The 24,995-nt window shown below is 48.5% G+C and overlaps 2 protein-coding genes, 2 non-coding genes and 1 pseudogene across 12 annotated transcripts; 1 reads left to right on the forward strand and 4 right to left on the reverse strand.

Annotated features, from left to right (window-relative positions):
* The first annotated feature begins 638 nt into the window (after nt 1-638).
* LOC136462961 (ADP-ribosylation factor GTPase-activating protein AGD12-like) lies at nt 639-3,630 on the forward strand. Of its 8 annotated transcripts, none has more exons than XM_066462013.1 (10): nt 639-859; nt 972-1,065; nt 1,157-1,219; nt 1,522-1,606; nt 1,935-2,010; nt 2,261-2,424; nt 2,628-2,745; nt 2,838-2,954; nt 3,027-3,122; nt 3,292-3,630. In XM_066462013.1, the coding sequence occupies exons 3-10, from the start codon at nt 1,207-1,209 to the stop codon at nt 3,571-3,573; spliced, it is 951 nt and encodes a 316-aa protein (XP_066318110.1). In that variant the 5' UTR covers nt 639-859; nt 972-1,065; nt 1,157-1,206; the 3' UTR covers nt 3,574-3,630. The 8 variants fall into 8 exon arrangements, with proteins under 8 accessions (XP_066318110.1, XP_066318109.1, XP_066318112.1 ...); XM_066462012.1 differs by having other exon boundaries at nt 972-1,049; XM_066462015.1 differs by having other exon boundaries at nt 986-1,065.
* A 784-nt stretch (nt 3,631-4,414) lies between these two features.
* On the reverse strand, nt 4,415-4,512 carry LOC136468305 (small nucleolar RNA Z152/R70/R12). The gene has a single exon (XR_010761817.1). It is a non-coding gene; the product is annotated as a small nucleolar RNA Z152/R70/R12 (small nucleolar RNA).
* Nucleotides 4,513-4,620: 108 nt separating this feature from the next.
* LOC136468303 (small nucleolar RNA R11/Z151) lies at nt 4,621-4,720 on the reverse strand. Its single transcript, XR_010761816.1, has one exon. It is a non-coding gene; the product is annotated as a small nucleolar RNA R11/Z151 (small nucleolar RNA).
* A 3,060-nt stretch (nt 4,721-7,780) lies between these two features.
* LOC136465294 (uncharacterized) lies at nt 7,781-10,005 on the reverse strand (annotated as a pseudogene).
* Nucleotides 9,802-24,633, reverse strand: LOC136462962 (uncharacterized). 2 transcript variants are annotated; one of them, XM_066462019.1, is made up of 22 exons: nt 23,882-24,633; nt 23,244-23,331; nt 23,058-23,148; nt 22,889-22,954; nt 22,669-22,803; nt 22,442-22,563; nt 22,089-22,253; nt 21,898-22,003; nt 21,674-21,779; nt 21,466-21,579; nt 21,188-21,360; nt 20,987-21,104; nt 20,540-20,764; nt 19,833-20,023; nt 19,580-19,747; nt 12,521-12,626; nt 11,861-11,989; nt 11,621-11,779; nt 11,337-11,540; nt 11,025-11,219; nt 10,870-10,941; nt 9,802-10,726 (listed from the first exon to the last, which is right to left on the reverse strand). In XM_066462019.1, exons 1-22 carry the CDS (start codon nt 24,473-24,475, stop codon nt 10,613-10,615), a joined length of 3,441 nt encoding a protein of 1,146 aa, XP_066318116.1. In that variant the 5' UTR covers nt 24,476-24,633; the 3' UTR covers nt 9,802-10,612. The 2 variants fall into 2 exon arrangements, with proteins under 2 accessions (XP_066318116.1, XP_066318117.1); XM_066462020.1 differs by lacking the exon at nt 22,669-22,803.
* Nucleotides 24,634-24,995: the final 362 nt, after the last annotated feature.

A 24,995-nucleotide genomic window follows, 5' to 3' on the forward strand; every position in this document is an offset into this window, starting at 1 on the left:
ATTTTTTGAACCGGAAACGTACGTTTATTCCCGGACGGAGGGAGTAGCATGTTTATTCCCGGACGGCGGCTCGTTCGGCTGCTCACAAAACCAGCCGGATTTCACCATGTGCGGATGAAAAATACTGTTTATTCTCTCATAGATTTATCTAGATTTCTACAAATTCCTCCCAACGAACCGGGCCTAAACTCCACGTTACATGATAAACCAGGTCATTGCACACCAAACACGCACAGTCAAGTAGCAATAAATATCCTGTTCGCTTGGCTGATAAGCTATGACTAAAAATTCTGTTGACTGATTTATTGGGAAAGAAAAATATTATTCATTGGCTAAATAATCATAACTTATAGGCGGAACTCACTGTCAATGTCGGTGGTGACACGTTACGTGGCACACCCTCACTTTCTTCCCGGATTTTTAGCGCCAAAACGAAAAGGAGTGGCAAAAAGAAGAACCATGCATCGCACGACAGTAAAGCGCGTTGCAAACGGCTTGAGGAGGTTGGTTTTTTTTCGATAAATTTGATTAATGCTGGTTTGTTATAAAAAAAAATGTTGTTGACTAATTGATAAGTTGAAACAATAAATTGCAAGTTGCCTCGAAAATATAAAAAGCCCTGCAGCTGCGGCCAGCCCGTCAGCCTCCCGTGGCAGCCGGGGGCGGATCTGGCCCCGACCCACAGTGTCGCACGACTCGCACGTGTGAACAGCCGACCAGGCCACGTGGACCAGCTGTTCTAGCGATCAGAGGGGAGCGGAGGAAGATCTCGTCGGGCTCTCAGGGCTGCAGCCCGAACCCATCGCGGACAGGAGGGGGCAAGGAATCGGAGCGCTGATCCGGCAGTCGCTCTCTCCCGGTAAGCAATCCTGCACTTCTTTCTTCGTTTGGGTAATCTCTGGTTCATTCGGCCCCAACAATCGCGCTCGCGTGGGCTTCTGATTTCTCCGATGCTGAATCGCATGGAGCAGTTGGTGCTTTGTAGACTTGCGATTCGCGATTCTTCTCCGAGTAATTGGGTTGCGACCTGCGCTTGGTCCCCATTCACAGTAAAGTCGACGCATTGTGCGGCCACATTGGCTAGGAATTTGAAAAGTAATTACTCTCCGCTTTCAGTAATTCACATTTTTTTTCGTATTCGACATCCATTTGCCAGGATTGAGTACAGTTTGACGCATTTGCGGCCGAGCTTTCATTTCACCCAAGATGAGTGGATCAGGTATGCGCAAATGGCTTTCTGTAGCAAAATCCTGGTGCTCACACTGGAAAATCCTGTAGCAAAATCAAGTCCTTGAGCAAACAACATATATGTTCGGCAATAATGCACACACGATCAGCCAAAAATACCAAAAAAAAAATCCCTGAAAGCTTTCCCTTTTTTTTTTTGTCATTTTTGCTACATGTATGGTACAGCCACTAGATTGCTCTCTGAAGTACTTATATTATCAAATTGAGGTTGCAGCAATCTCACTCCGCTCTCAGGTGTTGCTTTATGATCTCACATTCACCTTTGCCTTCCAGCTAACATGTCGAAGCTAAAGGAGTTGTTGCAAAGGAGTGAAAACCACATTTGCGCTGACTGCAGCGCGCCTGATCCCAAATGGGCGTAAGTATTCACGTGAGCATGAATAGGTCACCATGTGCTCAATTTCAGTTTGCTTGAACTTTCTGTCTTTTCTCCCCTTTGGATATCAGTTCTGGCCACTGGCAAATTCATTTGTAGAAGACATATTAGCAGAATAGAGCAATAATAAATCATGCATAACTTCCTAAAAAAAAATCATGCATAACCTTGCAATAAAAATCAGGAGAGTCCTTTGTCTGTTCCCCATGCTTTTCTTTTGAACATAACCAGGTCTGTTATATGCCTAGTCCTTTGCTTCAAACATTTGTGACTCTGGAGAAACACAAATAACTGAGTTTTATCCTTGCAGATCAGCTAATATTGGGGTATTCATTTGTGTAAAATGTTCTGGCGTCCACAGAAGTCTCGGTACACATATTTCAAAGGTTTCTATAGTCGCATTCTCAAAACCAGAAATAATCTTACATAGTTACATGTTTCTTTCTTTCGATTTCCCTTTCCTGTTTTTTGTTTGTTTTTAGAGCTTATTACTGTCTGCTAGCAATGATGCCATTATTTGCATATAGCAATACAACATGCAAAATATAACAGTTAGATAGTCTACAGTGTTACTCCATGGAAATATCGTCCTTAAGATATAATCATCACCATGAACCTAATGTTTATCTGGCACAGGTTCTGTCGGTGACACTGGACAAGTGGACTGACAGTGAAGTTGACTCCATGATAGAAGTTGGTGGGAATTCTCAGGCAAATGCAATATATGAGGCCTTTCTGCCAGAGGGCTACCAGAAGCCACATCCAGATTCTACCCAGGAAGAGCGAGAAAAATTCATCAGGTTCGTGATTATTTGGAAAGGATATTCTTTTTCAGTGGACACAAGAAATTTCATCGAGCTCTTTGGAGATTTTTATTATTGTTTGCTTTGCGAACTTGATCTGCAGAAGGCATTTTGATTCAAGCACGTGGTGTACTAATGAGCTCCATATTCTCACTGTCATAGGTAGTCAACTACTGAAGCATGCATTCCCATTGTTTCAGGTCAAAATATGAGCTGCAGGAATTTCTGAAGCCAAGTTTGCGGATTGTTTCTCATCATCCTAGTGACTCTGGAAAACATGCAAGCAACGCCTCTCATTCTGATGGTTCCAAGAGTCAAGTAAGGCTGTCCCCAAGCTGAACATTTACTATACGATTATTAATCTGTTGCCCAGTATTCAGATGTAGTGATTCTTTTTTTCACATTTGCAGGTCGGCATGATCGAGTTCGTTGGAATATTGAATGTAAAGGTGATTGGAGGCACCAACCTAGCCATCAGGGATATGTCAAGCAGTGACCCTTATGTTGTCCTGACGCTAGGGCAGCAGGTAATTTTGGTCGTTTTTGTTATAATCACAACAGAGTAAACAAATTCTTTGTTATCAATTTTATGATTGCAGAAAGCACAAACTTCAGTAATCAATGGCAACCTAAATCCTGTCTGGAATGAGGAACTAAAGCTCTCTGTTCCCCGGCACTATGGACCTCTGAAGCTGGTAATGAACTACACGATTACTATACATCACACACAGTATCTTTGAGCTTTGAAACGTATCAGATGACGCCATCTAAATTTTGAGGGTTACAAATGCTTACTGAATTTGGCAATGCCAACTTAAACAAACCCTTTGATTCTTTCTTTCACTCACGCAACAATGCACGCAGCAAGTGTTCGATCATGACATGGTGTCCAAGGACGACCTCATGGGAGAGGCCGAGATCGACCTGCAGACGATGGTCAACGCTGCCGCAGCAATCGGCGACCCAGAGCTGCTGGGCGACATTCAGATCGGCCGGTGGCTCAAGTCGGAGGATAACGCTCTCGTCAGGGACAGCGCCGTGGTGGTTTCTGGTGGCAAGGTGAAGCAGGGGGTGGCCCTGAAGCTGCAGCACACCGAGTCCGGCGAGCTGGAGTTGGAGATGGAGTGGATGCCGCTCAACGTGTAGAAATCTGCTGTCAAGATGCAACTTTTACTATGAAATTTGAAATCAGAATTATCTGCCTATTGCCAGTTAATGGGTGTTGTACAATGGATTTGGATTGCTTTCGTTGCCGCAAGAATATGCTGTGTTTGCCCCTTGTACAATGGATTTGTTTTGCTTTTGTTGCAGCAAAAATATGCTGTGCTTAGTAAAGTAGCCCGTTCGGCTGGTACGCAAAACTACTTCTGGCTGGCTCTGGCTGTGTTGAGAATAAGCTGAAACAAGCGAGAGAAGTGGAACGGGCGGAAGTTCATCAAATAAAGATCTGAATTGACAGCTGGATTGTGTTTTCTATTATACACGGTGATGCATCACACGAATTTTTTTTCTTCTAAAATGAAAGTGGTACCACTATGCACTTGCGATAAATTCTAACTGCCCTCTGAATTCGTTGATAAATTCTATTGTCCTCTGTGAATCTGTTCTGCTTTTGCTGGCATCAGAAAATGATGTGCACTGTCAGTGGCAGGTTCTCATAATTGTCAGAATTCAGAGTATAGGGTTTTATTTTCGCGATTGTGTTTACCAATGGCTGATTATATCTTCACGCTGTAGTATGTTGTCTCAAATTTTGATAGATATAATACTTTAAAATTGCTGTGGCAGTGTTTCTCAAAGATAATAGCCATGTTCTGTTCGTCCTCTATATAAGTGCCGTCATTCACTTATCACGTCATTGCAATTGTTTGGATAACAAATCAGAAGGCAAAAGATAACCCCTCGGCAAAAAACGGAACATAACACTAAAATGGTTTTAGAAATAAAAAAACAGAAACAGGAGAATTTCTGAGGATTACAAATTCACAATGCTCAGTGGAAAGAGAAGTCGTTTTTTGGTTTGACGGCTCACGGTGACCAAATGGCTAACCACTGCCAAAACCATTTATGAATCATCATCGCATTGCCATGGCACCCAATGAATCTTCCATAGTTAAGGATCCGATGAGAATTGACAAAGAGACGAAACAAAAAAAGAAACGATCTGCGAGACATATCCGAGACTTGTCAAAAGGGCTTCAGTGTGTGTAACAACATAAAGCGATCAACGGCGGACGAATCCGCCTCACCGAAATCCGCTAAGATCCTTTCGGATCCAAATCATCATGAGCCCAAGCAACGAATTCATCCCTCCCAAGCAACGAATTCATCCCTCGCAGAGTTAATGGGGAAAAAAACTCAGAAGCGCACAACGAGCGAACATGAGGAGAACAGCACGCGAAGGAAAAAAAACAGCAAATCCTGCGCAAAGAAGCGAGCTCGTGCGATCGGCGGCGGCGGCGGAGGCTAGGGTTTAGGCTGAGGTAGCTCTGTGCAGCTTCGGGAGGTCAGGTTATATAGGTAGAGAGAGAGAGAGTCGGAGAGGTGTGGGGTGGGAGGCGGCGGCGGGCCCTAGGGTTTCCTCGACAGAGCGATCTCGGAATAGTTGGACGGGCCGCTTGTTGGATTCCAAAGGAACCGATTCCAAATGGCTTTTCAGTTGGAATGGGCCGAGCCAGCCCAAATGGGGACTTGCTACCTAGCCCAAAACTATTTGAATCCACGAATGTTTGAGAGCGCACGTTGATTCAATCGAGCGGATAATTCAGAAAAATCAAACCAAGGATCTAAATGCGTGCAAAGATATTTTCGAAACTCTTAACCAGTGGTGGAACCAGCGATTTTGATTAGGAGGGGCTTGACAAATATAATCACATTTTGAGTATGATAAAATATACATAATTATATGTTTCAACAACTTTTTAAATATTTTTACACTGTTTATAACCAAAATTATAATGTTTTAATAAAAATAGGTGAAAATTGATATTTTTATGCTATAAATTCAAATATTTATATAGGTATTAAACAAAATCTACTGTGCATGGGGAGGGTCTGCCCCCTGGTTCCGCCACTGCTGTTAACTTTGGTTCGACTTGCAGGCGGGCTCGTTCGCGGCCGGCCGCTAACCCGCCTCGCTTGCCACAAAGTTTATTAGCGGGCTTGCAGCTTGCCACCAAGCTGCGGATCTCGCGGACAAGTGTTCCGCGGACACAACAAACTTATATACAAGACCCGCAAGACGGACAAGTGTTCCACAGACTCAACCTGAAGCTCAAGGAAGCACCTGTCCATCTTGTTCACAGTAAGGACTGGCCTAATCCTCTCACCAAGCGCTTGGCGGAGCACAGTTTCAGTTTGCACACAGACACCTTCAATACAGTCAACCACCACCAGAGCACCATCGGTGATGCGAAGAGCAGCTGTAACTTCCGAAGAAAAATCGACGTGCCCAGGTGAGTCAATAAGGTTGATCAAATATTGGTTACCATCCCTCTCGCCCTTGTAGTTCTTCAGTGACTCTTCCCGTTCCACAAAAGCGATTTCTTCAGTTCGTCCCCAACGCTCAGACCTCAGAGGTTCCCGTGCTCTTCCAAATCTCGAGTTCCAAAACGAAAGCAGCGCGGCACGGACGGCCGCGGATTTCTCAGCCGGTATGTTCTCCTCCCTGCCGCCTGTATCCCATGCTCGTCGTGCCGTTGTTGCCTTGCCGCTGTACCACATCGCCGTCGTACCGCTGGTCACCCAGCATGCCTGCTAGGGCTACTGCCGTTTTCCAACGAGCGCGGGCGAGCGTGGACAACGGACAAGTGCGGCCAGCGAACGAGCACGATGGCGCGGCCGAGCACAGCCAGCTCGGCCAGCAGGCGAGCATGGCCGCACGCCCGAGCGCAGCCTGCCAGTGGCACAGCCGGGGCGGAGGCACGGCGACGACGCGGGCGCGCGACCTGCGCGAACGGGGAGCGCAGCCTGCGGCGGTGCGGCCAGCGCGTACGGCGAGCGTGGCCGGCACGGCTTGAACGGGAGGGCCGGTAGGGTTCAGGACGAGCCGAAAGGGAAAGCGGAGGGTGTTGCGGGTTGTTGCGAGGCTTCTCGCTCGTCCAACGGGCTTGGAGGGTTGGAAGTCTTTAGGCCACGAAAAAATTGCAGCCGGTCCACAACAGTCACGAAGCCCAGTTTTGTGGGGGCGAGCGGGCGGGTTACGTTAACAACCCGCCCCGCCTGCAACTTGAACTTTGGTTGTTACTCAGGTATAGTGCATCTAATAGACTAATACTAAAACGTCCGAACGTGGCCAAACTGCAAGACTGGTATCGAATACCGAAAGGGTTTTCTCATAACTTTGCATCAACAAGTAACTATTTCAGGCCCTTGTCATGTACAGACTAATTGAGAGAAACACCAACATGCCAACGTGGAATCTGTGTCTTAACTGGCTGCACTGAGGACCGGACAAAAAGCTCGTTGAGCGAGCTCAGTGGCTCGTTTAAAAATGCTCCTTTTGAACTCATTTTCTTTTAAATATAATAGAAATAAGTTGATTTTGAGTTAAATAAAATAAAAATAAGTTGATTTTGATTGACTTTTGACTTCGGCTCAGTTCATTAAGCTCGGCTTGACGTTGGGTCTTAAACAATTCAGGAAATCACGATAAATAAAATTATGTTCATTTTAGAGAAAAAAACTTGAATAAAAGTGTACTTGACTTGAGATCAACGAAGAAATCAACCAAAGATCACACATCCAACATTCTGTATATACTATATATACTCACATGACATAATTAAGAAACTTCGATGCATAAAAATAAGTTAAAGCTTACACCCCGGGTCAGAAAAAAGAAGGTTACATTCATACTTGTCTAATATAAATACCAACTTGGCGCCAAAATATTGCATTACATATGCCTTTGCTAGAAACAGGGCACTCTACAGTCTACATTCACCAGAAGGCACAAGGCAGGATAAGTTCACAGATGTCTTGGTATTTCCCATTCAGCTTAATAGCCTTGGGCCTTGTTGCGATTTTTTTTTTGAAAACGGTACTGTAACACTTTCGTTGTTATTTGGTAATTAGTGTCCAATCATAATCTAATTAGGCTTAAAAGATTCGTCTCGTGAATTTCGTCTAAACTATGTAATTAGTTTTATTTTTTTATTTATATTTAATACTTCATGCATGCGTCCAAAGATTCGATGTGACGAAAAATCTTGAAAATTTTTACAAAATGAAGTGCAACTAAACAGGCACCAACAATCAACCACAAAGCTTGCAGAAGATGCGATAAGATACTTGGGACGCTGCAGGCTAATCCAAATTCGACCAAGAAATGTACACCTCTATAGCGCCCAAATCAACTGGGATGGAGTCCCAGCTGATCAGCGCCGTTCTGCGCGTCACCACCGGCTTTCGCAACCTTGAAGCACAGGATCAGAGGAGACATGTGCACCACGGCAACCACGAAGCTCCTGACGTCGCCTGATCTCTTGATGTTCCCTGGCCGATCAACGACGCCGTCGAAGAGGTTGATCTCATGCATTATCCTACTGCCATAGCAGGACAGCGAGAAGCTCAGGCCAGTCGCCGGCACTCTCGTCACGCTGACCTGTATCCTGGCTTCCACCGCGTGGCGGAGCAGCGCCAGGGTGATGTCCACCGCCGCGCCATGGTCACCGTCGCCACGGATCCGCTGCGTGTAGGTTCCATGGAAAGCGGTCAGCTCGCTGAAGGTGGCAGTGCCGTCGATGAGCTGGAGGTCCTCGTCCTCCGTCGCTCTCGTGGGCTCTGTTCGCTTCGCTGAAAAAATAAGCCGAAACATTGAAAAATATTGTTCCGACTAAAAAAATAAGCTGAAAAAGACGGATCATAAGCGAATGAGACTTTGATCCGCAAGTCGTACTCGATCATGGCACGAGCTTGTAGGAAGATGCCCCTCTTAGGGCCGGCCATCTGTGTCGGCAAGCCGTACTCGATCTGGATTGCGGTGGAGCACGAGAGGGTCGTCGCGGGTGCGGTTGAACACGTAGTTGCGTAGAGGCTGCAGGAGGTCCCGGGCAGCCACGAAGCCGTACGGCATGATCGGGGCGGCAGCGGGGGCAACAGCGGAGTGGTTTGTTAGCTTCAGCGAGAAGATCTGCATCAGGGCACATCCGTTGAGTGACCTGCCCTCCGTTACAATTTTGTTGGTGACTGGATCCACCAAGATTGTGGGCTTCATGAGAGCTGAGATTGGTTCGTGCATGGATCCAACGGAGTGGCAATTAGTATGTTTGTAGCAGGATGAAAAAAAATACAATAAGGTAGCATACAGGCGGTAAATGAGATTGCTAACTGTTCTTTGAAATGAATAATTGGCTGAGCTAACTAAGAAAATGTCCTTTTCTTTTTTGATGGGAAAAGCTTTGCTTTTTTTTTTTATAGAAGAGATTAGCTTAGTTTTTAAGGAAAAACTGGACTCAAAAACCTTACAGCCGTGTAAGGTAAACTACTCAACTAAAAGCAAACAACTAGACAAGTCACTCAAAAGATAATCCATTGGATCATCATGCAATATAGCATAAATTGGGTTGCTAAATGTTGTCTAGAATGATTAGTTGGTTGAGCTAACTAAGAAAATTAGTGTGTATGTGTAGCAGAGTGAAAAGAAAAATTAAGGTATTGTTTAGTTTCTCCCTCTAAAGTTTACTCCATATCTCATTTAATGTTTGGACACATATATGGAGTATTAAATATAGACTAAAAAATAACTAATTACACAATTTATGACTAATTTACGAGACGAATCTTTTAAACCTAATTAGTCTATGATTTGACAATATGGTGCTACAGTAACACATGTTCTAATGACGGATTAATTAGGCTTAATAAATTTATCTGACGGATTCTGTAATTTGTTTTTTTATTAGTATCCGAACACTCCATGTAACACCTTGATGTAACACCTCAAAACTTCACGCCCTAGATTTAAACCAGGACTAAAATCGATTTGATCATGCAATAAGATAGCATGGATGCGGTAAATTGGATTGCTAGATGTGCTTTCAGATTGTTACTCCCTCTATTCTAAATTGTTGCTTTTTTTCTTCTGAAGTGCATAGAAAAATCTAGAAAAACTAAAACATCTCAGAAATAGAATATAGGGAGGGAGTATTAATTGGTTGAAACAACTAACAAAAATTATTTTAGTAGTAAACAGAGGCGCTTACTCTCGCGGGTGTCGTCGAGCCACTAGAGTCTGTGGAAGAAGTGCGTGTCCTGCCTGTAGATGGATCCGTCAGCATGCTTGCTGCCCTCAATCACGCACGCCCGGATTACATCCTCCTCCTCCTCCAGCTGATCCTCCATCGGCTCATCCTCCATCTTCCTCTTGCGGACGGACGGAGGAACGGCCGTCTCCATCTCCTCCTCCATGGTGGAGTCCGGTCGCCGGCAATCAATTTCGCCTCTGCCCTCGCCGCCCTGCATCGAATCAATTCGACTCAAGTCCGGACCGTCGTCGCCGTCGTCTCCGGGTTTTTGGGTATACGTTGTTATAAAGGCGGATATTTTCCTGCCCCCTTTCGAATCCATCTTTCTCATCTACCCGCATTAGTTTAGGACTCGAAGGAGCAGAAGAAGAAACAGAGATTGCGGGTGGGGGCGGAGGCGGATTCGAGCTCGCCTCATGATCAAGTCAATTTCTCGTGCCGTCCTGCGAGAGGTCCAGTGCTCAGTGCCGTGGTACCAAAAGTTCAGAACACATGAAGCAGGTCAACAGGGACTGTCAGAAACTATGCTTCTATAGAACTCTGTAACAAAAATGCAATATCAGCAAGGATCATGCTTACTGTATTCTTATACAGTTCAAGATAAGAATGGTTACTATATTCTTATACAGTTCAAGATAAGACTTTCAGTCCCCCTAGTAACACAACTGCACAATCAAGTACATATTGTGTTCCTCTTGAAAAGCAAAACCTGTTCAACTGTTTACCAGTTACAGCTTTTTTTAACCGCTGTTGGAACAATTCAATAAAACACTATGAACAGGAATAATCGGTCGTGTCCACCTGTACATATTCTGCACACCAAAGAATATATATAAAACCAAAAAAACTAAACCAACGCCGGCCTTTCGCCTAAAAAAAAAAAAAAAAACGCCGGCCTTTTGCTGAAGCGATCTGTAGAAACACTTTTGCCACACGCCCTAGCAGAGGATGGAGCGGGCGTCGATCACTGACTGCGGTGGATCCAGGTCCTTGTCCTGCAGGGCGTTGCCCAGCAGCTTTTGCATCTCTGATGCAAAGACATCGTCAAGGATCTGCATGTAAAATTGTCAGGGTTAGCAGATCGCGATGGTCATGCTGCTCAATTCCATTTTTCATGCTATAGCTCCAAGCCTCCAACTCAACCAATTTTCATTTATTGGCATTGCTGCTAGTCCTAATATAAGTCGAGTCATACCCCTAGAGCATAATCAGATCCTCGGTACCAAATCCTGTTCTCCTTTCTGCTCTCGAGAAATCTCAACACGATCTGCTCAAAAAATGAGTTTGACATATAAGGATTCACAGCAAAGGAAATATTCAGAGTACTCTTGTTGTTGGCACATTTATTACCTGGCCTAACCGATCCCAGAAACCTCGGCAAATAGCAACAAATATTCTGCTGGAGAAGACCTCATGCAGATTGTGAATGGAATCCGAGAGCTGGAGGCGGACAGCCTGCATCCTATCCCGTACATCACTTTCACCATCAGCCTCTCTTGTTTCTTCAAGAATTCGCTTGAGCCTCGTATTCCGGTTAGCTTGTGCCTGAAAAAATATCAAAGAAAAACTATGAGCGCTGTCTATATGCAAATTGCCTTAGTTACCTGTGTAGTCTGGACCAAGAGTGGAACTTGTTATAAAGCGTGCCAAAATCATTCTTACATTGCTGACAAGCTTGTCCACTATCACTTGCAGGTATTTCTTGTACTTCTTCTTCAGCATGACTGTGATGGAGTTCATTTGCTCTCCAAAAACAGTGTTCCCACTTGATATAGTGAGGTACGCTCCCCATGACTTAAGAATGTCTTCGACTCGGCAGTGTAACACATCTAGCATCCTTTTTACTGTGTTCATGAATGCTCCTAACTGTGATTAAGAACAGCAAACTGGTCAGTAACGAACTAACCACCACATCAAGCTCCATAGTATCTTGCACGCATATCTACCTGATTTGGCACAACATAGGGAGCTATAGATCGTCTTCTTGTTAATCTCTGGACCCGCTTCTCAATTTTTTCTGGTATGCCATCTCTTAGAGGCATCAGAATCTCCATGTATTGCTTCTCCAGTGCCTTCATAATTTCTCTCTCAACATCAGAAACAGCCTGAATAAGAAAATAATATAAATTGACTCCACTGTAGGAGAAATATGAGGTCTGGTTCAAAGAATGCAGGTGTGTACATACACTCTCTAAACTCATCAGATATTGGGGCCATCTATTGATAACCACTCCATACTCATTTATGCTCTCTTTTATTTGCTCATACATTTGCTCAACAAATGGTGAGATTGTTGACACTGCAGGGCATGATATCTGCAAAGAATGGTGAGTGAAATCAATTAAGTTCAACTGCTAAAGGTCAGCCATATGATCTATATTTCTTGCCTTGTACTACCTCCGTTACACAAGTCAAACTTCTCTAGCTTTTGACCAAGTTTACAGCAAAATATGTTAACGTCTACAAGACATTTCATGTTAGATTTTTTTTGAGTAATCAGGAGGGGCAAGAAGCCCCTACCATTTCATGGTAGATTTAACAAAACTAATTTGATGTTGTATATGTTGGTGAATTTCTATAAACTAGATCAAATTTAGTCAAGTTTGATTTGACAAACTAGAAGGGCGGGCCTGGTGCAAGCGGTAGAGTCTTACCGCCTGTGACCGGAAGGTCCCGGGTTCGAGTCGCGGTCTACTCGCATTGCACAGGCGAGGGTAAGGCTTGCCACTGACATCCTTTCCCCAGACCCCTGCACAGAGCGGGAGCTCTCTGCACTGGGTACGCCCTTTTGATTTGACAAACTAAAACAACCTAAATTTTGGAAGGGAGGTAGTATGTGTTTATACCTTCTCAGCTTTGCAGTTATCAAGTAACTGCAATCGAGTGTCTTCAATCCACACCATGATGTAGTCATGAAACAGCTGTCTCGAAATTACACCGCCATGAACAGGTCTACAACAATTGTGTGAACAGAACAAAAATGTATCAGCTAAACATGGCTGGTATTGCATAACTCATGTTCCAGAAAGCAGGGGCGGATATGGGCCTTGGGCCACTAGGGCCACGGCCCTAGGCGTGGGCCAAAATATTTCGTAAAGCATATGTAAATGTTTAGCCCAATTCAAAGTGGCCCTAGGTGTGGGGCCTGTTAGTCGCTGAATTCTCACTCTTGGTAGTAGGAGAATTCTTACTCTCATCGAGAGAGGATGACACTAGGAGTTGGGGCAATTTTCTTGTCTATTTCTCATACAAACTCACACAAATGCCATACCAACCTAAGGGGTTGGGGTTACATATTTATAGGCTGCTAGCCAGCCAAGCATATGCCAAGATGCTAGTCTAAGATGCTAATATGCTGTCCTAGCTAAGATGTTGTCCTCTAGTCTAAGACGCTGTCATCTAAAATACTGTCCTCTAGTCTAAGATACTGTTCTAAAAACAGAAAAACAGCTACAAAGACCATGTGAGCAGCACAGCCCCACAAAGACCAGCCACACATGAGACTTATCCATCATTCTCCCCCTAAGTCTTGTGCGTCGTCTTGTGGGAGAGTTGAACCATCCCGGTCCTGGAGCAGAGCTCAAGGAACTTGATCCTCGCAAGGAGCTTGGTGAGCAGGTCCGCAAGCTGGTCCTTGGTGTTGATGTAGCTCGCCTTGATGCTCCATTCCTCCAAACAGCCTCGGATGAAGTGGTACCTCACCCGGATGTGCTTGCTGCGTTCGTGGAACACGGGGTTCTTTGCCAGGGCCAGAGCGGACTTGCTGTCCACCCTGAGCTCAACCGCTCTAGTGTCTCTGCCGAGGAGATCACCAAGCAGTCGAGCGAGCCAGAGCGCCTGAGTCGAAGCGGTGGAGGCCGCTATGTACTCGGCCTCGTAGCTGGACAGGGCCACCACCTGCTACTTGACCGACTGCTAGTTAACGAGGCACTTGCCGAGGAAGAAGAGGATCCCGCTCGTGCTCTTGCTGGTGTCGATGTCGCCGGCGTGGTCGCTGTCGCTGTACCCGACGAAGTGTGCCGCCCCAGAGCACCTCGGGTAGTAGAGGCCATGGTCGAGAGTCCCCGCAACGTAGCGGATGATCCTCTTCACAGCCTGCTGGTGCTCCGTCGTCGGTCGCTGCATGAACCGACTAACGTAGCCGACGGAGAATGCCAAGTCCGGCCGTGTGTGGGCGAGGTAGCGAAGGCTCCCCACAAGACGCCGGTACTGCGTAGCGTCCACCTCCTCCGTCGTGCTGTCGCGGCTCAGCTTCAGCCTCTCCTCCATCGGTGAGCCCAGCTAGCTCAACGACGCGCTTGGCGTAGGCGGTCTGTCGAAGCGTGTTCCCAGAGTCATCCTGGTGCACCTCGATTCCCAGGTAGAAGGAGAGAGGTCCTAGGTCACTCATCTGGAAGGTGGCCTTCATCTCTTCCTTGAATGCCACCACCTCCGCATCCTTGGTGCCGGTGATCACCAAGTCGTCGACGTAGACACCCACCAACAGGGCATTTCCTCCATTGCCCCGTCGGTAGATGGCCGCCTCGTGCGGGCTTTGCTCGAAGCCCATCCCCTTTAGCGTGGAATCCAACTTGGCATTCCATGCCCTCGGTGCCTGCCGCAAGCCATAGATGGCCTTGCACAGGCGGAGTATCTTGCCCTCCTTGCCGGGGATCGCAAATCCCGGCAGCTGGTGCACGTAGACCTTCTCCTTCAAGTCGCCGTTAAGGAACGCCGACTTGACGTCCATGTGATGAACACGCCAGCCCTCCAGGGCAGCTAGCGCAAGGAGGAGTCGCACGGACTCCATCCGTGCCACGGGAGCAAAGGCGTCGTCGAAGTCGACCCCCTCCTGCTGCACGAAACCTCGTGCCACCAAGCAAGCCTTGTGCTTGATGATGGCGCCGGCTTCATCCCTCTTCAGCTTGTGCACCCACTTAAGGGTGATCACGCGGTGACCACGAGGAAGGTCAGCAAGCTCCCATGTGCGGTTCTTCTCAACCGCATCCATCTCTAACTGCATCGCGGCGCGCCATGCCGCGTGTCTCTCGGCCTCTGCATACGACCGAGGCTCGCCATCGTCACACGCAAGGTGCAACTGCGCCTCCAGGTCGTGAGGCACCGGTCCCGGCACCGGCTGGTCGCCGAGAAGGTTCTCCATCATACGGTACCGCAATGGCTCGCCATCGTGGTACTCGTCGATGCGCTCCTCATCGTGAGAGAACGGAGTAGCGAGCTCAACCGGGCTGTGCTCGACACGAGCTGGAGTAGACGTGCCCGGAGAGGTGCCTGTCGATGCTGGAGTGCGTGGCGTTGCCGGCTGTGGTGGAGCCGGCGAAGAACTCATCGTAGCCGAGGTCCTGGTTGGAGAGCGTGGTGCTGTCGGAGTAGCAGGCGCCGGGGTCGGTGGAGGCTCGGGGACTGGGGTAGACGCACTCGCCGAAGAAGAGCTGCCTACTCCCCCAGCTCCCTCGAAGTGGACGTACTCAACAGTGAAGTCGTCGTACGTTGGAGCCGAGCCATCGTCCACCGCCTTGTCCCATGCCCATCCTCGCCCTTCGTCGAACACAACGTCGCGCGCCGTGCGCACACGCTGTGTCTTCGGGTCGAGGATGCGGTAGGCCTTCGAGCCCTCCGCGTAGCCGATGAACACTCCCGGAGTGCTCCTGTCGTTGAGCTTGCTGATGTGGCCAAACTCCTTGGCGAACGCGAGGCAGCCGAAGACCCGCAAGTGAGAGACCGCTGGCTTGCGCCCATGCCAAGCCTCGTACGACGTCCTGCCGTCGAGCGCCTTGGTAGGCGAGCGGTTGAGGATGTAGACGGCCGACACCAACGCCTCTCCCCGGAAGACAGCCGGCATCCCCCTCTGCTTGAGAAGGGCCCGAGCCATCCCCACAACCATCTGGTTGCGCCGCTTGACGACGCCGTTTTGCTGCGGGCTGTACGGCGCGGAGTAGTGGCGCTGAATGCCCTCATCAGCGCAGTACGACGCGAATTCAGTCGCCGTGAATTCGCCGCCGTTGTCGGTGCGCAGCACGCGCAGCTTGCGGCCGCACTCCACCTCCGCAGCAGCCTGCGCGCGCCTGATGGCGTCCGCAGCCTCTCCCTTGCTGCCGAGGACCATCACCCACATGTAGCGAGAGAAGTCGTCGACGAGCAGCATGAAGTAGCGTCGTCCTCCCGGTGTGGCCGGTGTCACCGGGCCACACAAGTCCCCGTGCACGAGCTCGAGCCTCTCCTTGGCTCGAAAGCTCGCCCGCTGGGGAAAGGGGAGTCGCCTCTGCTTCGTCAACACGCAGACGTCGTAGAGGTGCTCCACATGGTCGAGGCACGGCAGGCCTCGCACCATCTCCATGGCATTGAGCCGCTTCAGGGCCTCGAAGTGAAGGTGCCCGAAACGCTCGTGCCACTGCCATGCCTCGTCGTCCCGACTGAGCAGCGAGACAGAGGGGTTGTGCCACCTGCACGTTAAGGACGTAGAGTCGATTTGCGCTTCTGGATACCTTGGCAAGAAGACGACAACGGCGATCCCAAATCCTCGTGACTCCATCCTCAACCACCACGCGTGAACCGTTCTCATCTAGCTGTCCCAAGCTGATGATGGAGTTCCTCAACGCGGGGATGTAGTAGACTCCGGTGAGCAGCCTGTGCTCACCAGACACGGCGGTGAAGATGATGGAGCCGACGCCCTTGATCTCCACGCCGGAGGCATCCCCAAACTTGACGGAGCCTCGGACGCTAGAGTCAAGCTCGATGAAGAACTTCCGTCGACCGGTCATGTGATGGGTGGCGCCGGTGTCGAGGCACCACCCGTCAGTCTTGTCGTTGTCGGAGCTGTCGCTGAGGAGGGCGTGTGCTTTGCGGTGCGCTCGTCAAGGTGGAGGAGAGCCGCTGCGGTCGGTGCCGCTGGAGGTAGCTCGATGCTGGCATGTGCCATGAACAGAGCCGGCTCCTCCTCCGCCTGTGCGACGTGGGCCTGGCCGCGTCGTGGCTGTCGACAGTCCTTGGCCTAATGGCCAAGCTGACCGCAGTTGCGGCAGGTGTCGTCTCGTGATGGCTTGTGCCTGTCGGCGGCGCCGCCCTGGGCGCCTCCGCGGGCATCACCCTCGACACGTCCTCGCGCCCCGGCCTGGGCGTCTCTGCGCGGCTTGCGCGGCTTGCCACGCTTGCGGCCGCCTGTCGTGGAAGAGGGCTCCCTCTTCCTCCGGTCACCTTGGCTGGCAAGCCATTGCTCCCGAGTGAGAAGGAGCTTTCCGCCAGTGGTGATGGGCCCCGAGAGGGACTGTGTCTCATCGCTGTCGACGACCTTGAGGCGACCTATCGCCTCCTCGATCGACATCGTAGAGAGATCCTGCAGAGACTCGATCGAGCGAGCCATCTGCTTGTACTTCTCGGGGATGCAGCGGAAGAGCTTTTCGACAGGTCTCTCCTCGCCGTAGGTGTCGTCGTCGAACTGTATCATCTTCTGCAACAGAGTGTTGAGACGGAGAGCAAAGTCATCAACGTCCTCACCTGGCTTGAAGGCCAGGTTCTCCCACTCCTTGCGAAGTGCCTGCAGTGTGGACTTGCGGGCGCGGTCGCTGCCGATGCGTGCCGTAGGGATGGCGTCCCAAGCCTCCTTGGCAGTCCGCTTGCTGGTAAGCGAGAACTACATCTCGGGCGGGACTGCAGCGATGAGAGCATCCAGCGCCCGTCGATCTAGGTCATAGTCGACGTCGCCGTACTGGACTGCCTCCCACATGTGCCGCACCTGGAGCTTTACCCTCATCACCGCAGCCCACTCGACGTAGTTGGTCTTGGTGAGGGTAGGCTACCCACCGCCGGGGCCGACGTCCCTGACAACAGCCTAGAACCCGTGGTAACCACGGTACCGATCCGGGGAGAGAGAGCCACGCTGCCTGTGAAGGCCATGATCTCCATCGACCTGTCCGCCACCGTTGCCGTGCGCGCCTCCTCCAGGAGCGCCGCCAGCGCGTCGCGCCTGTCTGGGCTGCCGCCACGCTCGTGGACATGCGCGGCTGCCCCAGGAGCGCCACCGCCGTGCGCGCCTCCACCAGGAGCGCCGCCAGCGCGTCCGCGCCTGTCTGGGCTGCCGCCACGTGGACGTGCGCGGCTGCCCCAGGAGCGCCACCGCCGTGCACGCCTCCACCAGGAGCGCCGCCAGCGCGTCCGTGCCTGTCTGGGCTGCCGCCACGCTCGTGGACGTGCGTGGCTGCCCCAGGAGCGCCACCGCCGTGCGCGCCTCCACCAGGAGCGCCGCCAGCGCATCCATGCCTGTCTGGGCTGCCGCCACGCTCGTGGGCGTGCGCGGCTGCCCACTGCGCCGCCCGCGCTCGCGCTGCCTCCCTCTCTAGCAGCTCGAGGTCCGCGTCGGCACTATCGTCAGCACAAACGGAGCTGCTGACGCTGCCGCGCAGAAACTCGACCTCCGCTGCCGCCGCACGCGCTGCATCCGCCGCCGCCGCCGCTTCCGCCTCCGCTCTGGCTGCTGCCAGCTCCGCCGCTGCCAACCTCGAAGCCCTTGCCGCCGCCGTAGCGGTCTCTGCCGCCGCTCGCTCGCATTCCTCTACCGCGGCAAGTTCGGCCTTCTGCCGACGCCGCGTGCTCGAGGCGACCGAGTGCTGAGACTGCCCTGCGGACATGACACGCCATCGGGGGGCTGCTGCGTGGGGAGAGGGCTGCTTCAGACGAGCTGGAAGAGGAGTGAACAGGAGCGGCCGGAGGAGCTGCTGCTGTCAACAACTGGGGCTGTTGTGGGGCTGGGAGAGAAGATGAGCAAGAGATGCTCAGGCTACAGGATAATACGGCTCTAATACCAGTTGTTAGTCGCTGAATTCTCACTCTTGGTAGTAGGAGAATTGTTACTCTCATCGAGAGAGGATGACACTAGGAGTTGGGGTAATTTTCTTGTCTATTTCTCACACAAACTCACACAAATGCCATACCAACCTGAGGGGTTGGGGTTACATATTTATAGGCTGCTAGCCAGCCAAGCATATGCCAAGATGCTAGTCTAAGATGCTAATATGCTGTCCTAGCTAAGATGCTGTCCTCTAGTCTAAGATGCAGTTCTCTAAAATGCTGTCCTAAAAACAGAAAAACAGCCACACATGAGACTTATCCATCAGGGCCAAATTCTACCGGCCCAGGCACAGAGACGAGAGAGGGATCCCGAGTTACTCCACAAGTCCGTCTGCGCTACTGCGATCGCGTCTCCGCGTCTGATGCCGCGCTGCAATCTCTCACTCCACCGCTCCGCGCCTCTGCCCGCCTCTCGTCAACCAAGCAGGCAGCAGCCATCCGTCGGCCAACAACTCGACCCCTGTCGGCTGTCACTAGATTAGCACCTATTCGTTGGAGGCGCGTTGGGGCTGGGCTGTCGCCCGCCTAGGTGCCTGGCTGCAAGCCGCAGGGTGTAGGCCAAAGCCGGACTAGTCGCCAGAGCTGTTTATGGTGGCCAGTGCGCCAGGCCCGCCAGCCGCACGAGCGCGAGTGCAGGCTACTCATCTGACAGTCTGATTTCTGAGCCATGGTAAATTCCGGTTCTCATAACCCATTCTTCGGTCCCCTTCTCCCGATCTAAAACTTGCCTGGATGATTCAACTTCCATGAATGACTAATTGATTAGTCGATTCTTGTAGAGCTGCACAATGAAGACATTAAAATCCTTTTTTCTTTCTTGCTCCTACGCCAACCCATCATTAGTTAAGTTTTTCTAATTATTTTTATGTTTCCATCAATTATGTTCTGGATTTAAACATGGAATAGAGATATATCATCTAAACTTATGAACTTATGAGTTTATGAGTTTATTAGATCCCGTGTGGATGGTATTTTGACCTGGCAGCCATAGTGCACATGCTTTTCTAGCGGCCCTAGGCGTGAAAACTAACGAGCTCCGCCACTGCCAGAAAGGGATAGCTTACCTCACTTGCCAAGATTCAAGATCTCTCTCAAGCTCATAAGTTGCGATTATCAGTTCAGCAACATGTTGTACTGGTCTTGATGGGGGACTTGAAGAAAGAAAACCTTTCAGCCGCTTGCAGAGTTCGGTACTATATAGGGATGCTGCTATGTTTGGCAGATCTATGGAACTAAAAGAAAACAGAAATTTGTGAGAGAAGTTCAACGTGTGGATAAACAGAAGAAAATCCTATTACTTGGAATCATATATGCTACCTTGGAAGTATATTCTGATTGTGAATCTTAATGTCTGCTTGAATTTCGTGACTTATGTTAATGCACAGTGTCTTCATTTTAAGATATGCAGCAGATATAGTCATAGGGTCTGTAAGAAGGCTGTCGTTATTGCTTGATAAGAATTCATCTGTCTCGATCATATGCCTCCTGCACCTTTTTGCAGCAGCAGTCTGTAAAAGAATTTCTTTATGTTATTGCCTTTGAAAAGGAATCAACAGAAAACAAATTTTCTGTTGACTGTAATTTTGCACCATAACCATAACAAGTAAATAATACATCAGTGTAGTCTTCTAATTGGACTAAATATATCTATTCTGACAAGGATCGATAGGATAATTTCAAATGACCATACGTGTAAAACCATAAATGCTATGTGCTACAATGCACCCGCCTCATCATGGTAACTTCATCTAATCTAACTTTATGGGAAATTACAGCATTATGTTTTAAATGTTCACATAATGTAGTTTCATAATGATCTATCACATGTTACTGATATTGATCTATCACATGTTACTGATCATAGATGAAGTTGTTTTAGATTCATTGTTCGAACTCTGCACCATGCATTATGCTTAAACACTCACATAATGTAGTTTCATCATGATCTATCACATGTTACTGATCATTGCTGAAGATGGCATTGAAACGGAAAATGATCAAAACAAGTGTCTGTGATGTCTGACCTGCAAATAGTTCCTAAGTATGTCTTGTGCTTCTTTGGAGAGAATGTCGTGCAGTACACTGAATATCTGAACAGCAGGTGCCAAAGCTGGTGCAGCAGAATCTGTTATGGGGCCAAATAAATCTGACAAGCCAGTTGGAGAATGTTCATCCAGTGACTTGTAATTTTCAAACAGAGCTGCAAGGAGGCTCTTAATCCGATCTTCACAGTCTATCAAAATACTTCTCTGTAACAAAGAACAAAACACCATAACTGATGTGTACTACTGAAACCTGGAATTGTAGAAGGTTCTCATTTTGCCCAGTTTATTTTTTACCAATAAAATGAACATGGACATAATTTGGTAAATATTTTGCTGAGTATTTTTAATATTTGCAATGTTATCTCCGAGTTCTTGGCCTATACATTCAAGCTAACAGACAGTATATACACGGAGCTTGGAAAATACCTCTTGTCTTGTTAAAGTTCTATCTTCCCGTGCTTTTGTGACTGGAACAAGAAGTTCGTATATAAGTTCCAAACAATCATTGGTTGGTATTGCCACGTTCATTATGTAAGACAAGTACCTGTAAAAAGTAATAGACGATGCGATGCTATCATGTACAATTATATTCACCAATCATCATACACAAGCAAAACAATTGTTCACCTCAATTTTCTATATGCATCAGATATTCCATAGTAATCAGAAAACTCGTCTAACAGCCAAATCCATGGACCACTGATATGAAGCATTTTGCTGTTGAAATTTTGAGCCCTCATTGCCGCTTCCAGAACCATGTCATATATGATGGTATCCACTGCGGGACCACCTTGCAGCATCTGTTGTAACAATGTTACAAAATGCTTTCTTATAAGAATATAGATGACACAAGGTTAAGACAGTGTCTAATGGATTCCGAGAAAGAAAAGATGAGAATAACTAACCTTTTCGGACCCATAATCGTTGGAAGACATGGATAAGTTCATACAAAGCTGAATTTTTCCCACACAATCTTGATCATCAAGATATAGAGGCCACCACCTGATGATTTCATCCAGCTGCTTTTCAAATTTGTGCAAATACAAACTTCTTCAGTGACTACAGAATTATCATGAAACATTTGCACTAAATCATGAATTTGTGTAGACATACTTGAGTATCAGTCAATGATGAAACTTGAATTTTCGCACGGCCTATGACAACCCTATTGTTGTCTTGTACTTCAACAAGAATAACATCCCCCTGGCTCTCTAGATAACTGAAACATAAGTGATAACAGATGGTTCAAGAACACTATCTGTATAAGTTTTCATAGTTCCAGCGATAGAATGAATATGCAAGTATATCACAGAACAACAGCTAAGGATAGAACTTACAAGAGTTGAGATTCACCAGTCCCTGGCTTCAAATATTGTGGTGAAATTGAATCTCTCTGATGACCTTTGCAAGAACTTTGCAATTCTAAAGTGCACGTGAACATTTCTGAAAGTATGGCACTGTGTTACTGTCGATGTAAATAAACTGTGACTGGGGTTTGCTATAGGAAAACTTAATCTTTCATATTAACCTTCCGGCAAAGATGTAGATGATGTGGATGTCAACATCGTAACCTGGCTCTTCAGAATCTTAGTAATATGTCTGACATACTCACTGCCAGCTTGCATGTAGAGATTTCTAAAGGACGATGTTGCCCGAAGCTTTGGCCTTTGAGGTACAACCCGTATCTTTTTTACTGTTAATAAAAATATGTTAGTGTAAGCTTGCTTTGTTTTTCAAACAATGCGTGAGTCGGCTACAAGTTTACAGTTTTGACAGTCCTTATTGTAATATGCTAGCCTTTTTCTGAAGAATTTTCCAATGTAATGTTTCAAGGTGAGTAATGTTTCTTGCTGATGACTGAAAATTATTGCTTATACATACCTTCAATCTCAATCTGCTTAACAAGTTTCCTTCCCTTTATAGTACAACTTACATCCTTATCATACACTTGTTTACCGTCAACTTGACTATTGTGTTTTGGATGAAGCAAGAAATTCTGTATTCTGTTCATAAAAAGGAGCACATAAGCTGTGTGCTCAAAGGCAAAAATGTAGTGAAGTAATACTAGATCACTCAGAACATGTACTCATGCATAAGCTGTTGCATACCCAAAGGCACTTCGCAGCACCATGCACTCATCCCGAAGGAAGTTTGGAGCTTCCATGCAGTTTCTTGCCCATGCATTCAGACATAGCCTGAAGCATGCATCATATGCAACAAAAGATTGCCATGCATTTTGGACACTGACAAGAGCAAGCAAGCAGTAAGAATTGGAAGCAGACAATAACATACTCAAATGTATAAGGTCAAAGATAAATCAAAACTCACTTAATGGTGAAGCTCGGTATCTGAGCTAATAAGTTATTCTGAAAGCCATCTTCATGAACAATTGAGCTGAATTTGCATAATTTCAACAGGCAAAGAACAAAAGTTAGCCAGATTTGCCCCAAGCTTTAATAAAAACTATAACTGTCAGCAATCTACAATTTCAACTTACCTCGTAGGAAACTCATGAGCATCTTGGGCCAGTATATCTGCTACTGATGATACTCCATTCCTCTCAAGCCCTCCATCCATTTCAGTCGTTTCTGTTTGCAATACCATATGAATGCCAATGAAATCACCACTTCCAGGTCAAGTTAAATCAAATGAATTACTATTACAAAGTCTCTGATGTTCTTACCAACTGCATCAAACATGACCTCCTCCTCGCCCCCTGCAATTGGAGGGGCACTATGAGTCCCCAATACCTGACCCTCAAAGTAGCGTCCCTGTGCATAAAAGGGGAACTCGCACGGTTATGCAACTCTGACTCCTGACTTTCTGATGTTCTATAGACTACTGGAAACTAAGGAATGATATGTGTTTTCAGGGACAGGTGTCTGACAGATGTTAAGGTGGTGTTGCCCAAAGCAATTGGGAGGCTGAAGAGAGGTAATATTCTTGGAAGCAACAGCCAAGACTGACATGGTGGCAAGAGGAACTTCCAGATTCGGCAACCTTGGGTAGGTGTGAAGCATACCCATTGGAGATTGAGTTTGATTGATATGCTGCGCTTGTGGTGAGACTGAGTTCAGGACACTATCCCTAGTAGTAAGTACCTGTGAGGTTAATTTTGGGTAATTTTGGTTTTGGCGGGCGCCCTCGAATATGCTTATATGCTAAGAGCGTGAGAACTGTTTGTTTTATAATTCCTAGAAATAAAGCGGGGGAGCCATTTTATCTAAACAGAAGTGGATTAACAGAACTGAATAATCGCAATGTTCGTAGCGGAAACAGGAGAATATTCACTGGTGTCTGGCTACAGAAGAGAAGCCGTACCTGCGAGATGGAGTCCACTGGATCTTGTGCCCCGGAACCGGAGCACTTCCCAGCAGCGAACGCGCCCGCCGCTCGCACCTCCACCCGCAGGAACTCCTTGGACTGCCCCCGCACGATCCCGCCGCCGCCGCCCTTCCTGCTCAGCTGCGACGTGACCTCCTCGTCCCACCCTCCGCCGCAGCGGTCCATGGCCCTCCGCATGAGGCTGGAGTCGCTGGAGCACGCCTCGTCGGCGGTCTCGGAGAAGTTGCCGCCGCCGTAGCAGTCCTCGGGCATCCCCCACGACGCGACGCTCTCGTCCTCCCACTCGTCGGAGTCCGCGGCCGAGAGGAGCACGGAGTGGCGGCCGAGCAGGCCCGAGTGGCGAGTCCCGTTCACCCGCACGGGCGGGAGGCCCTTGGAGGAGAAGAAACCGACGCCTGCGCCGGCCCCGCACGGCCTGGCATGCACCGCGGGGCTCCTCGGCGGCGGCGCCACCTGCCCCAGCGGCGACCGCGGCGGCACCGGTGCGGGGGCGCGGGCGGGGGCTAGGGAGTCCGTGCCCTGCTTGATCCAGCTGATCGCCGACTCGTCGAGGCCCTCCGTGAACGTCATCTTCGCCGGCGGTCTGCTCAGCTGCGGCGAGGCGATGTGGGTTCCGGTAGAGGATTGTTGAGAGTGGGCTTCGCGACTGGGGATCGGCGAATTCAGGGCAGCTGGTTGGGGATTGGAGAGGAGCAGAGGAAGGACAGGAATCGGGAGGGGGGTAGGAGGAGGAGAGGAGGAGCAGACCAGGAGTTGGGAGGTAGTGGGGGAAGTGTGGGGTGGCAACGGCTAGTTCCTCGGGCGCGGGTTTGAAGGGATCTACGCTGCACGCTGCTGAGCTGGAAAGCAAAGCCTGGCCTGGGCCGGGCTGGACTCCAGGGCCCACTTTCAGTGTTTGTTAAAAAGTCTCTTTTACCTCTAAATAAACTATCTCTGCTAAAAAAACCTCTAAATAAACTATCATCGTAGTTTCGGTTTTTCTTGTCAAACTTTAATCCAATAAACTGCATCCCTCAATTAATTACTAATAAAACAGTTTTTTACCTCTTTACACCGGTTAAATGGGTTTCAAGAAGGTTTTGTTATTTTT

The sequence above is a fragment of the Miscanthus floridulus genome, chromosome 7 (assembly GCF_019320115.1).
Source record: "Miscanthus floridulus cultivar M001 chromosome 7, ASM1932011v1, whole genome shotgun sequence".
Lineage (NCBI taxonomy): Eukaryota > Viridiplantae > Streptophyta > Magnoliopsida > Poales > Poaceae > Miscanthus > Miscanthus floridulus.

Excerpts from the sequence above, each read along its gene's own strand:
- LOC136462962 (XM_066462019.1), bottom strand. The coding sequence starts at position 24,475 with ATGACGTTCACGGAGGGCCTCGACGAGTCGGCGATCAGCTGGATCAAG. Across the intron at positions 23,149-23,243 it reads GGTCATGTTTGATGCAGTTG|AAACGACTGAAATGGATGGA; the intron begins GTAAGAACATCA and ends TATTGCAAACAG. Across the intron at positions 10,727-10,869 it reads GATCTGATTATGCTCTAGGG|ATCCTTGACGATGTCTTTGC; the intron begins GTATGACTCGAC and ends TTTTACATGCAG.
- LOC136462961 (XM_066462013.1), top strand. Across the intron at positions 1,607-1,934 it reads GCGCCTGATCCCAAATGGGC|ATCAGCTAATATTGGGGTAT; the intron begins GTAAGTATTCAC and ends TTATCCTTGCAG. Across the intron at positions 3,123-3,291 it reads ACTATGGACCTCTGAAGCTG|CAAGTGTTCGATCATGACAT; the intron begins GTAATGAACTAC and ends CAATGCACGCAG.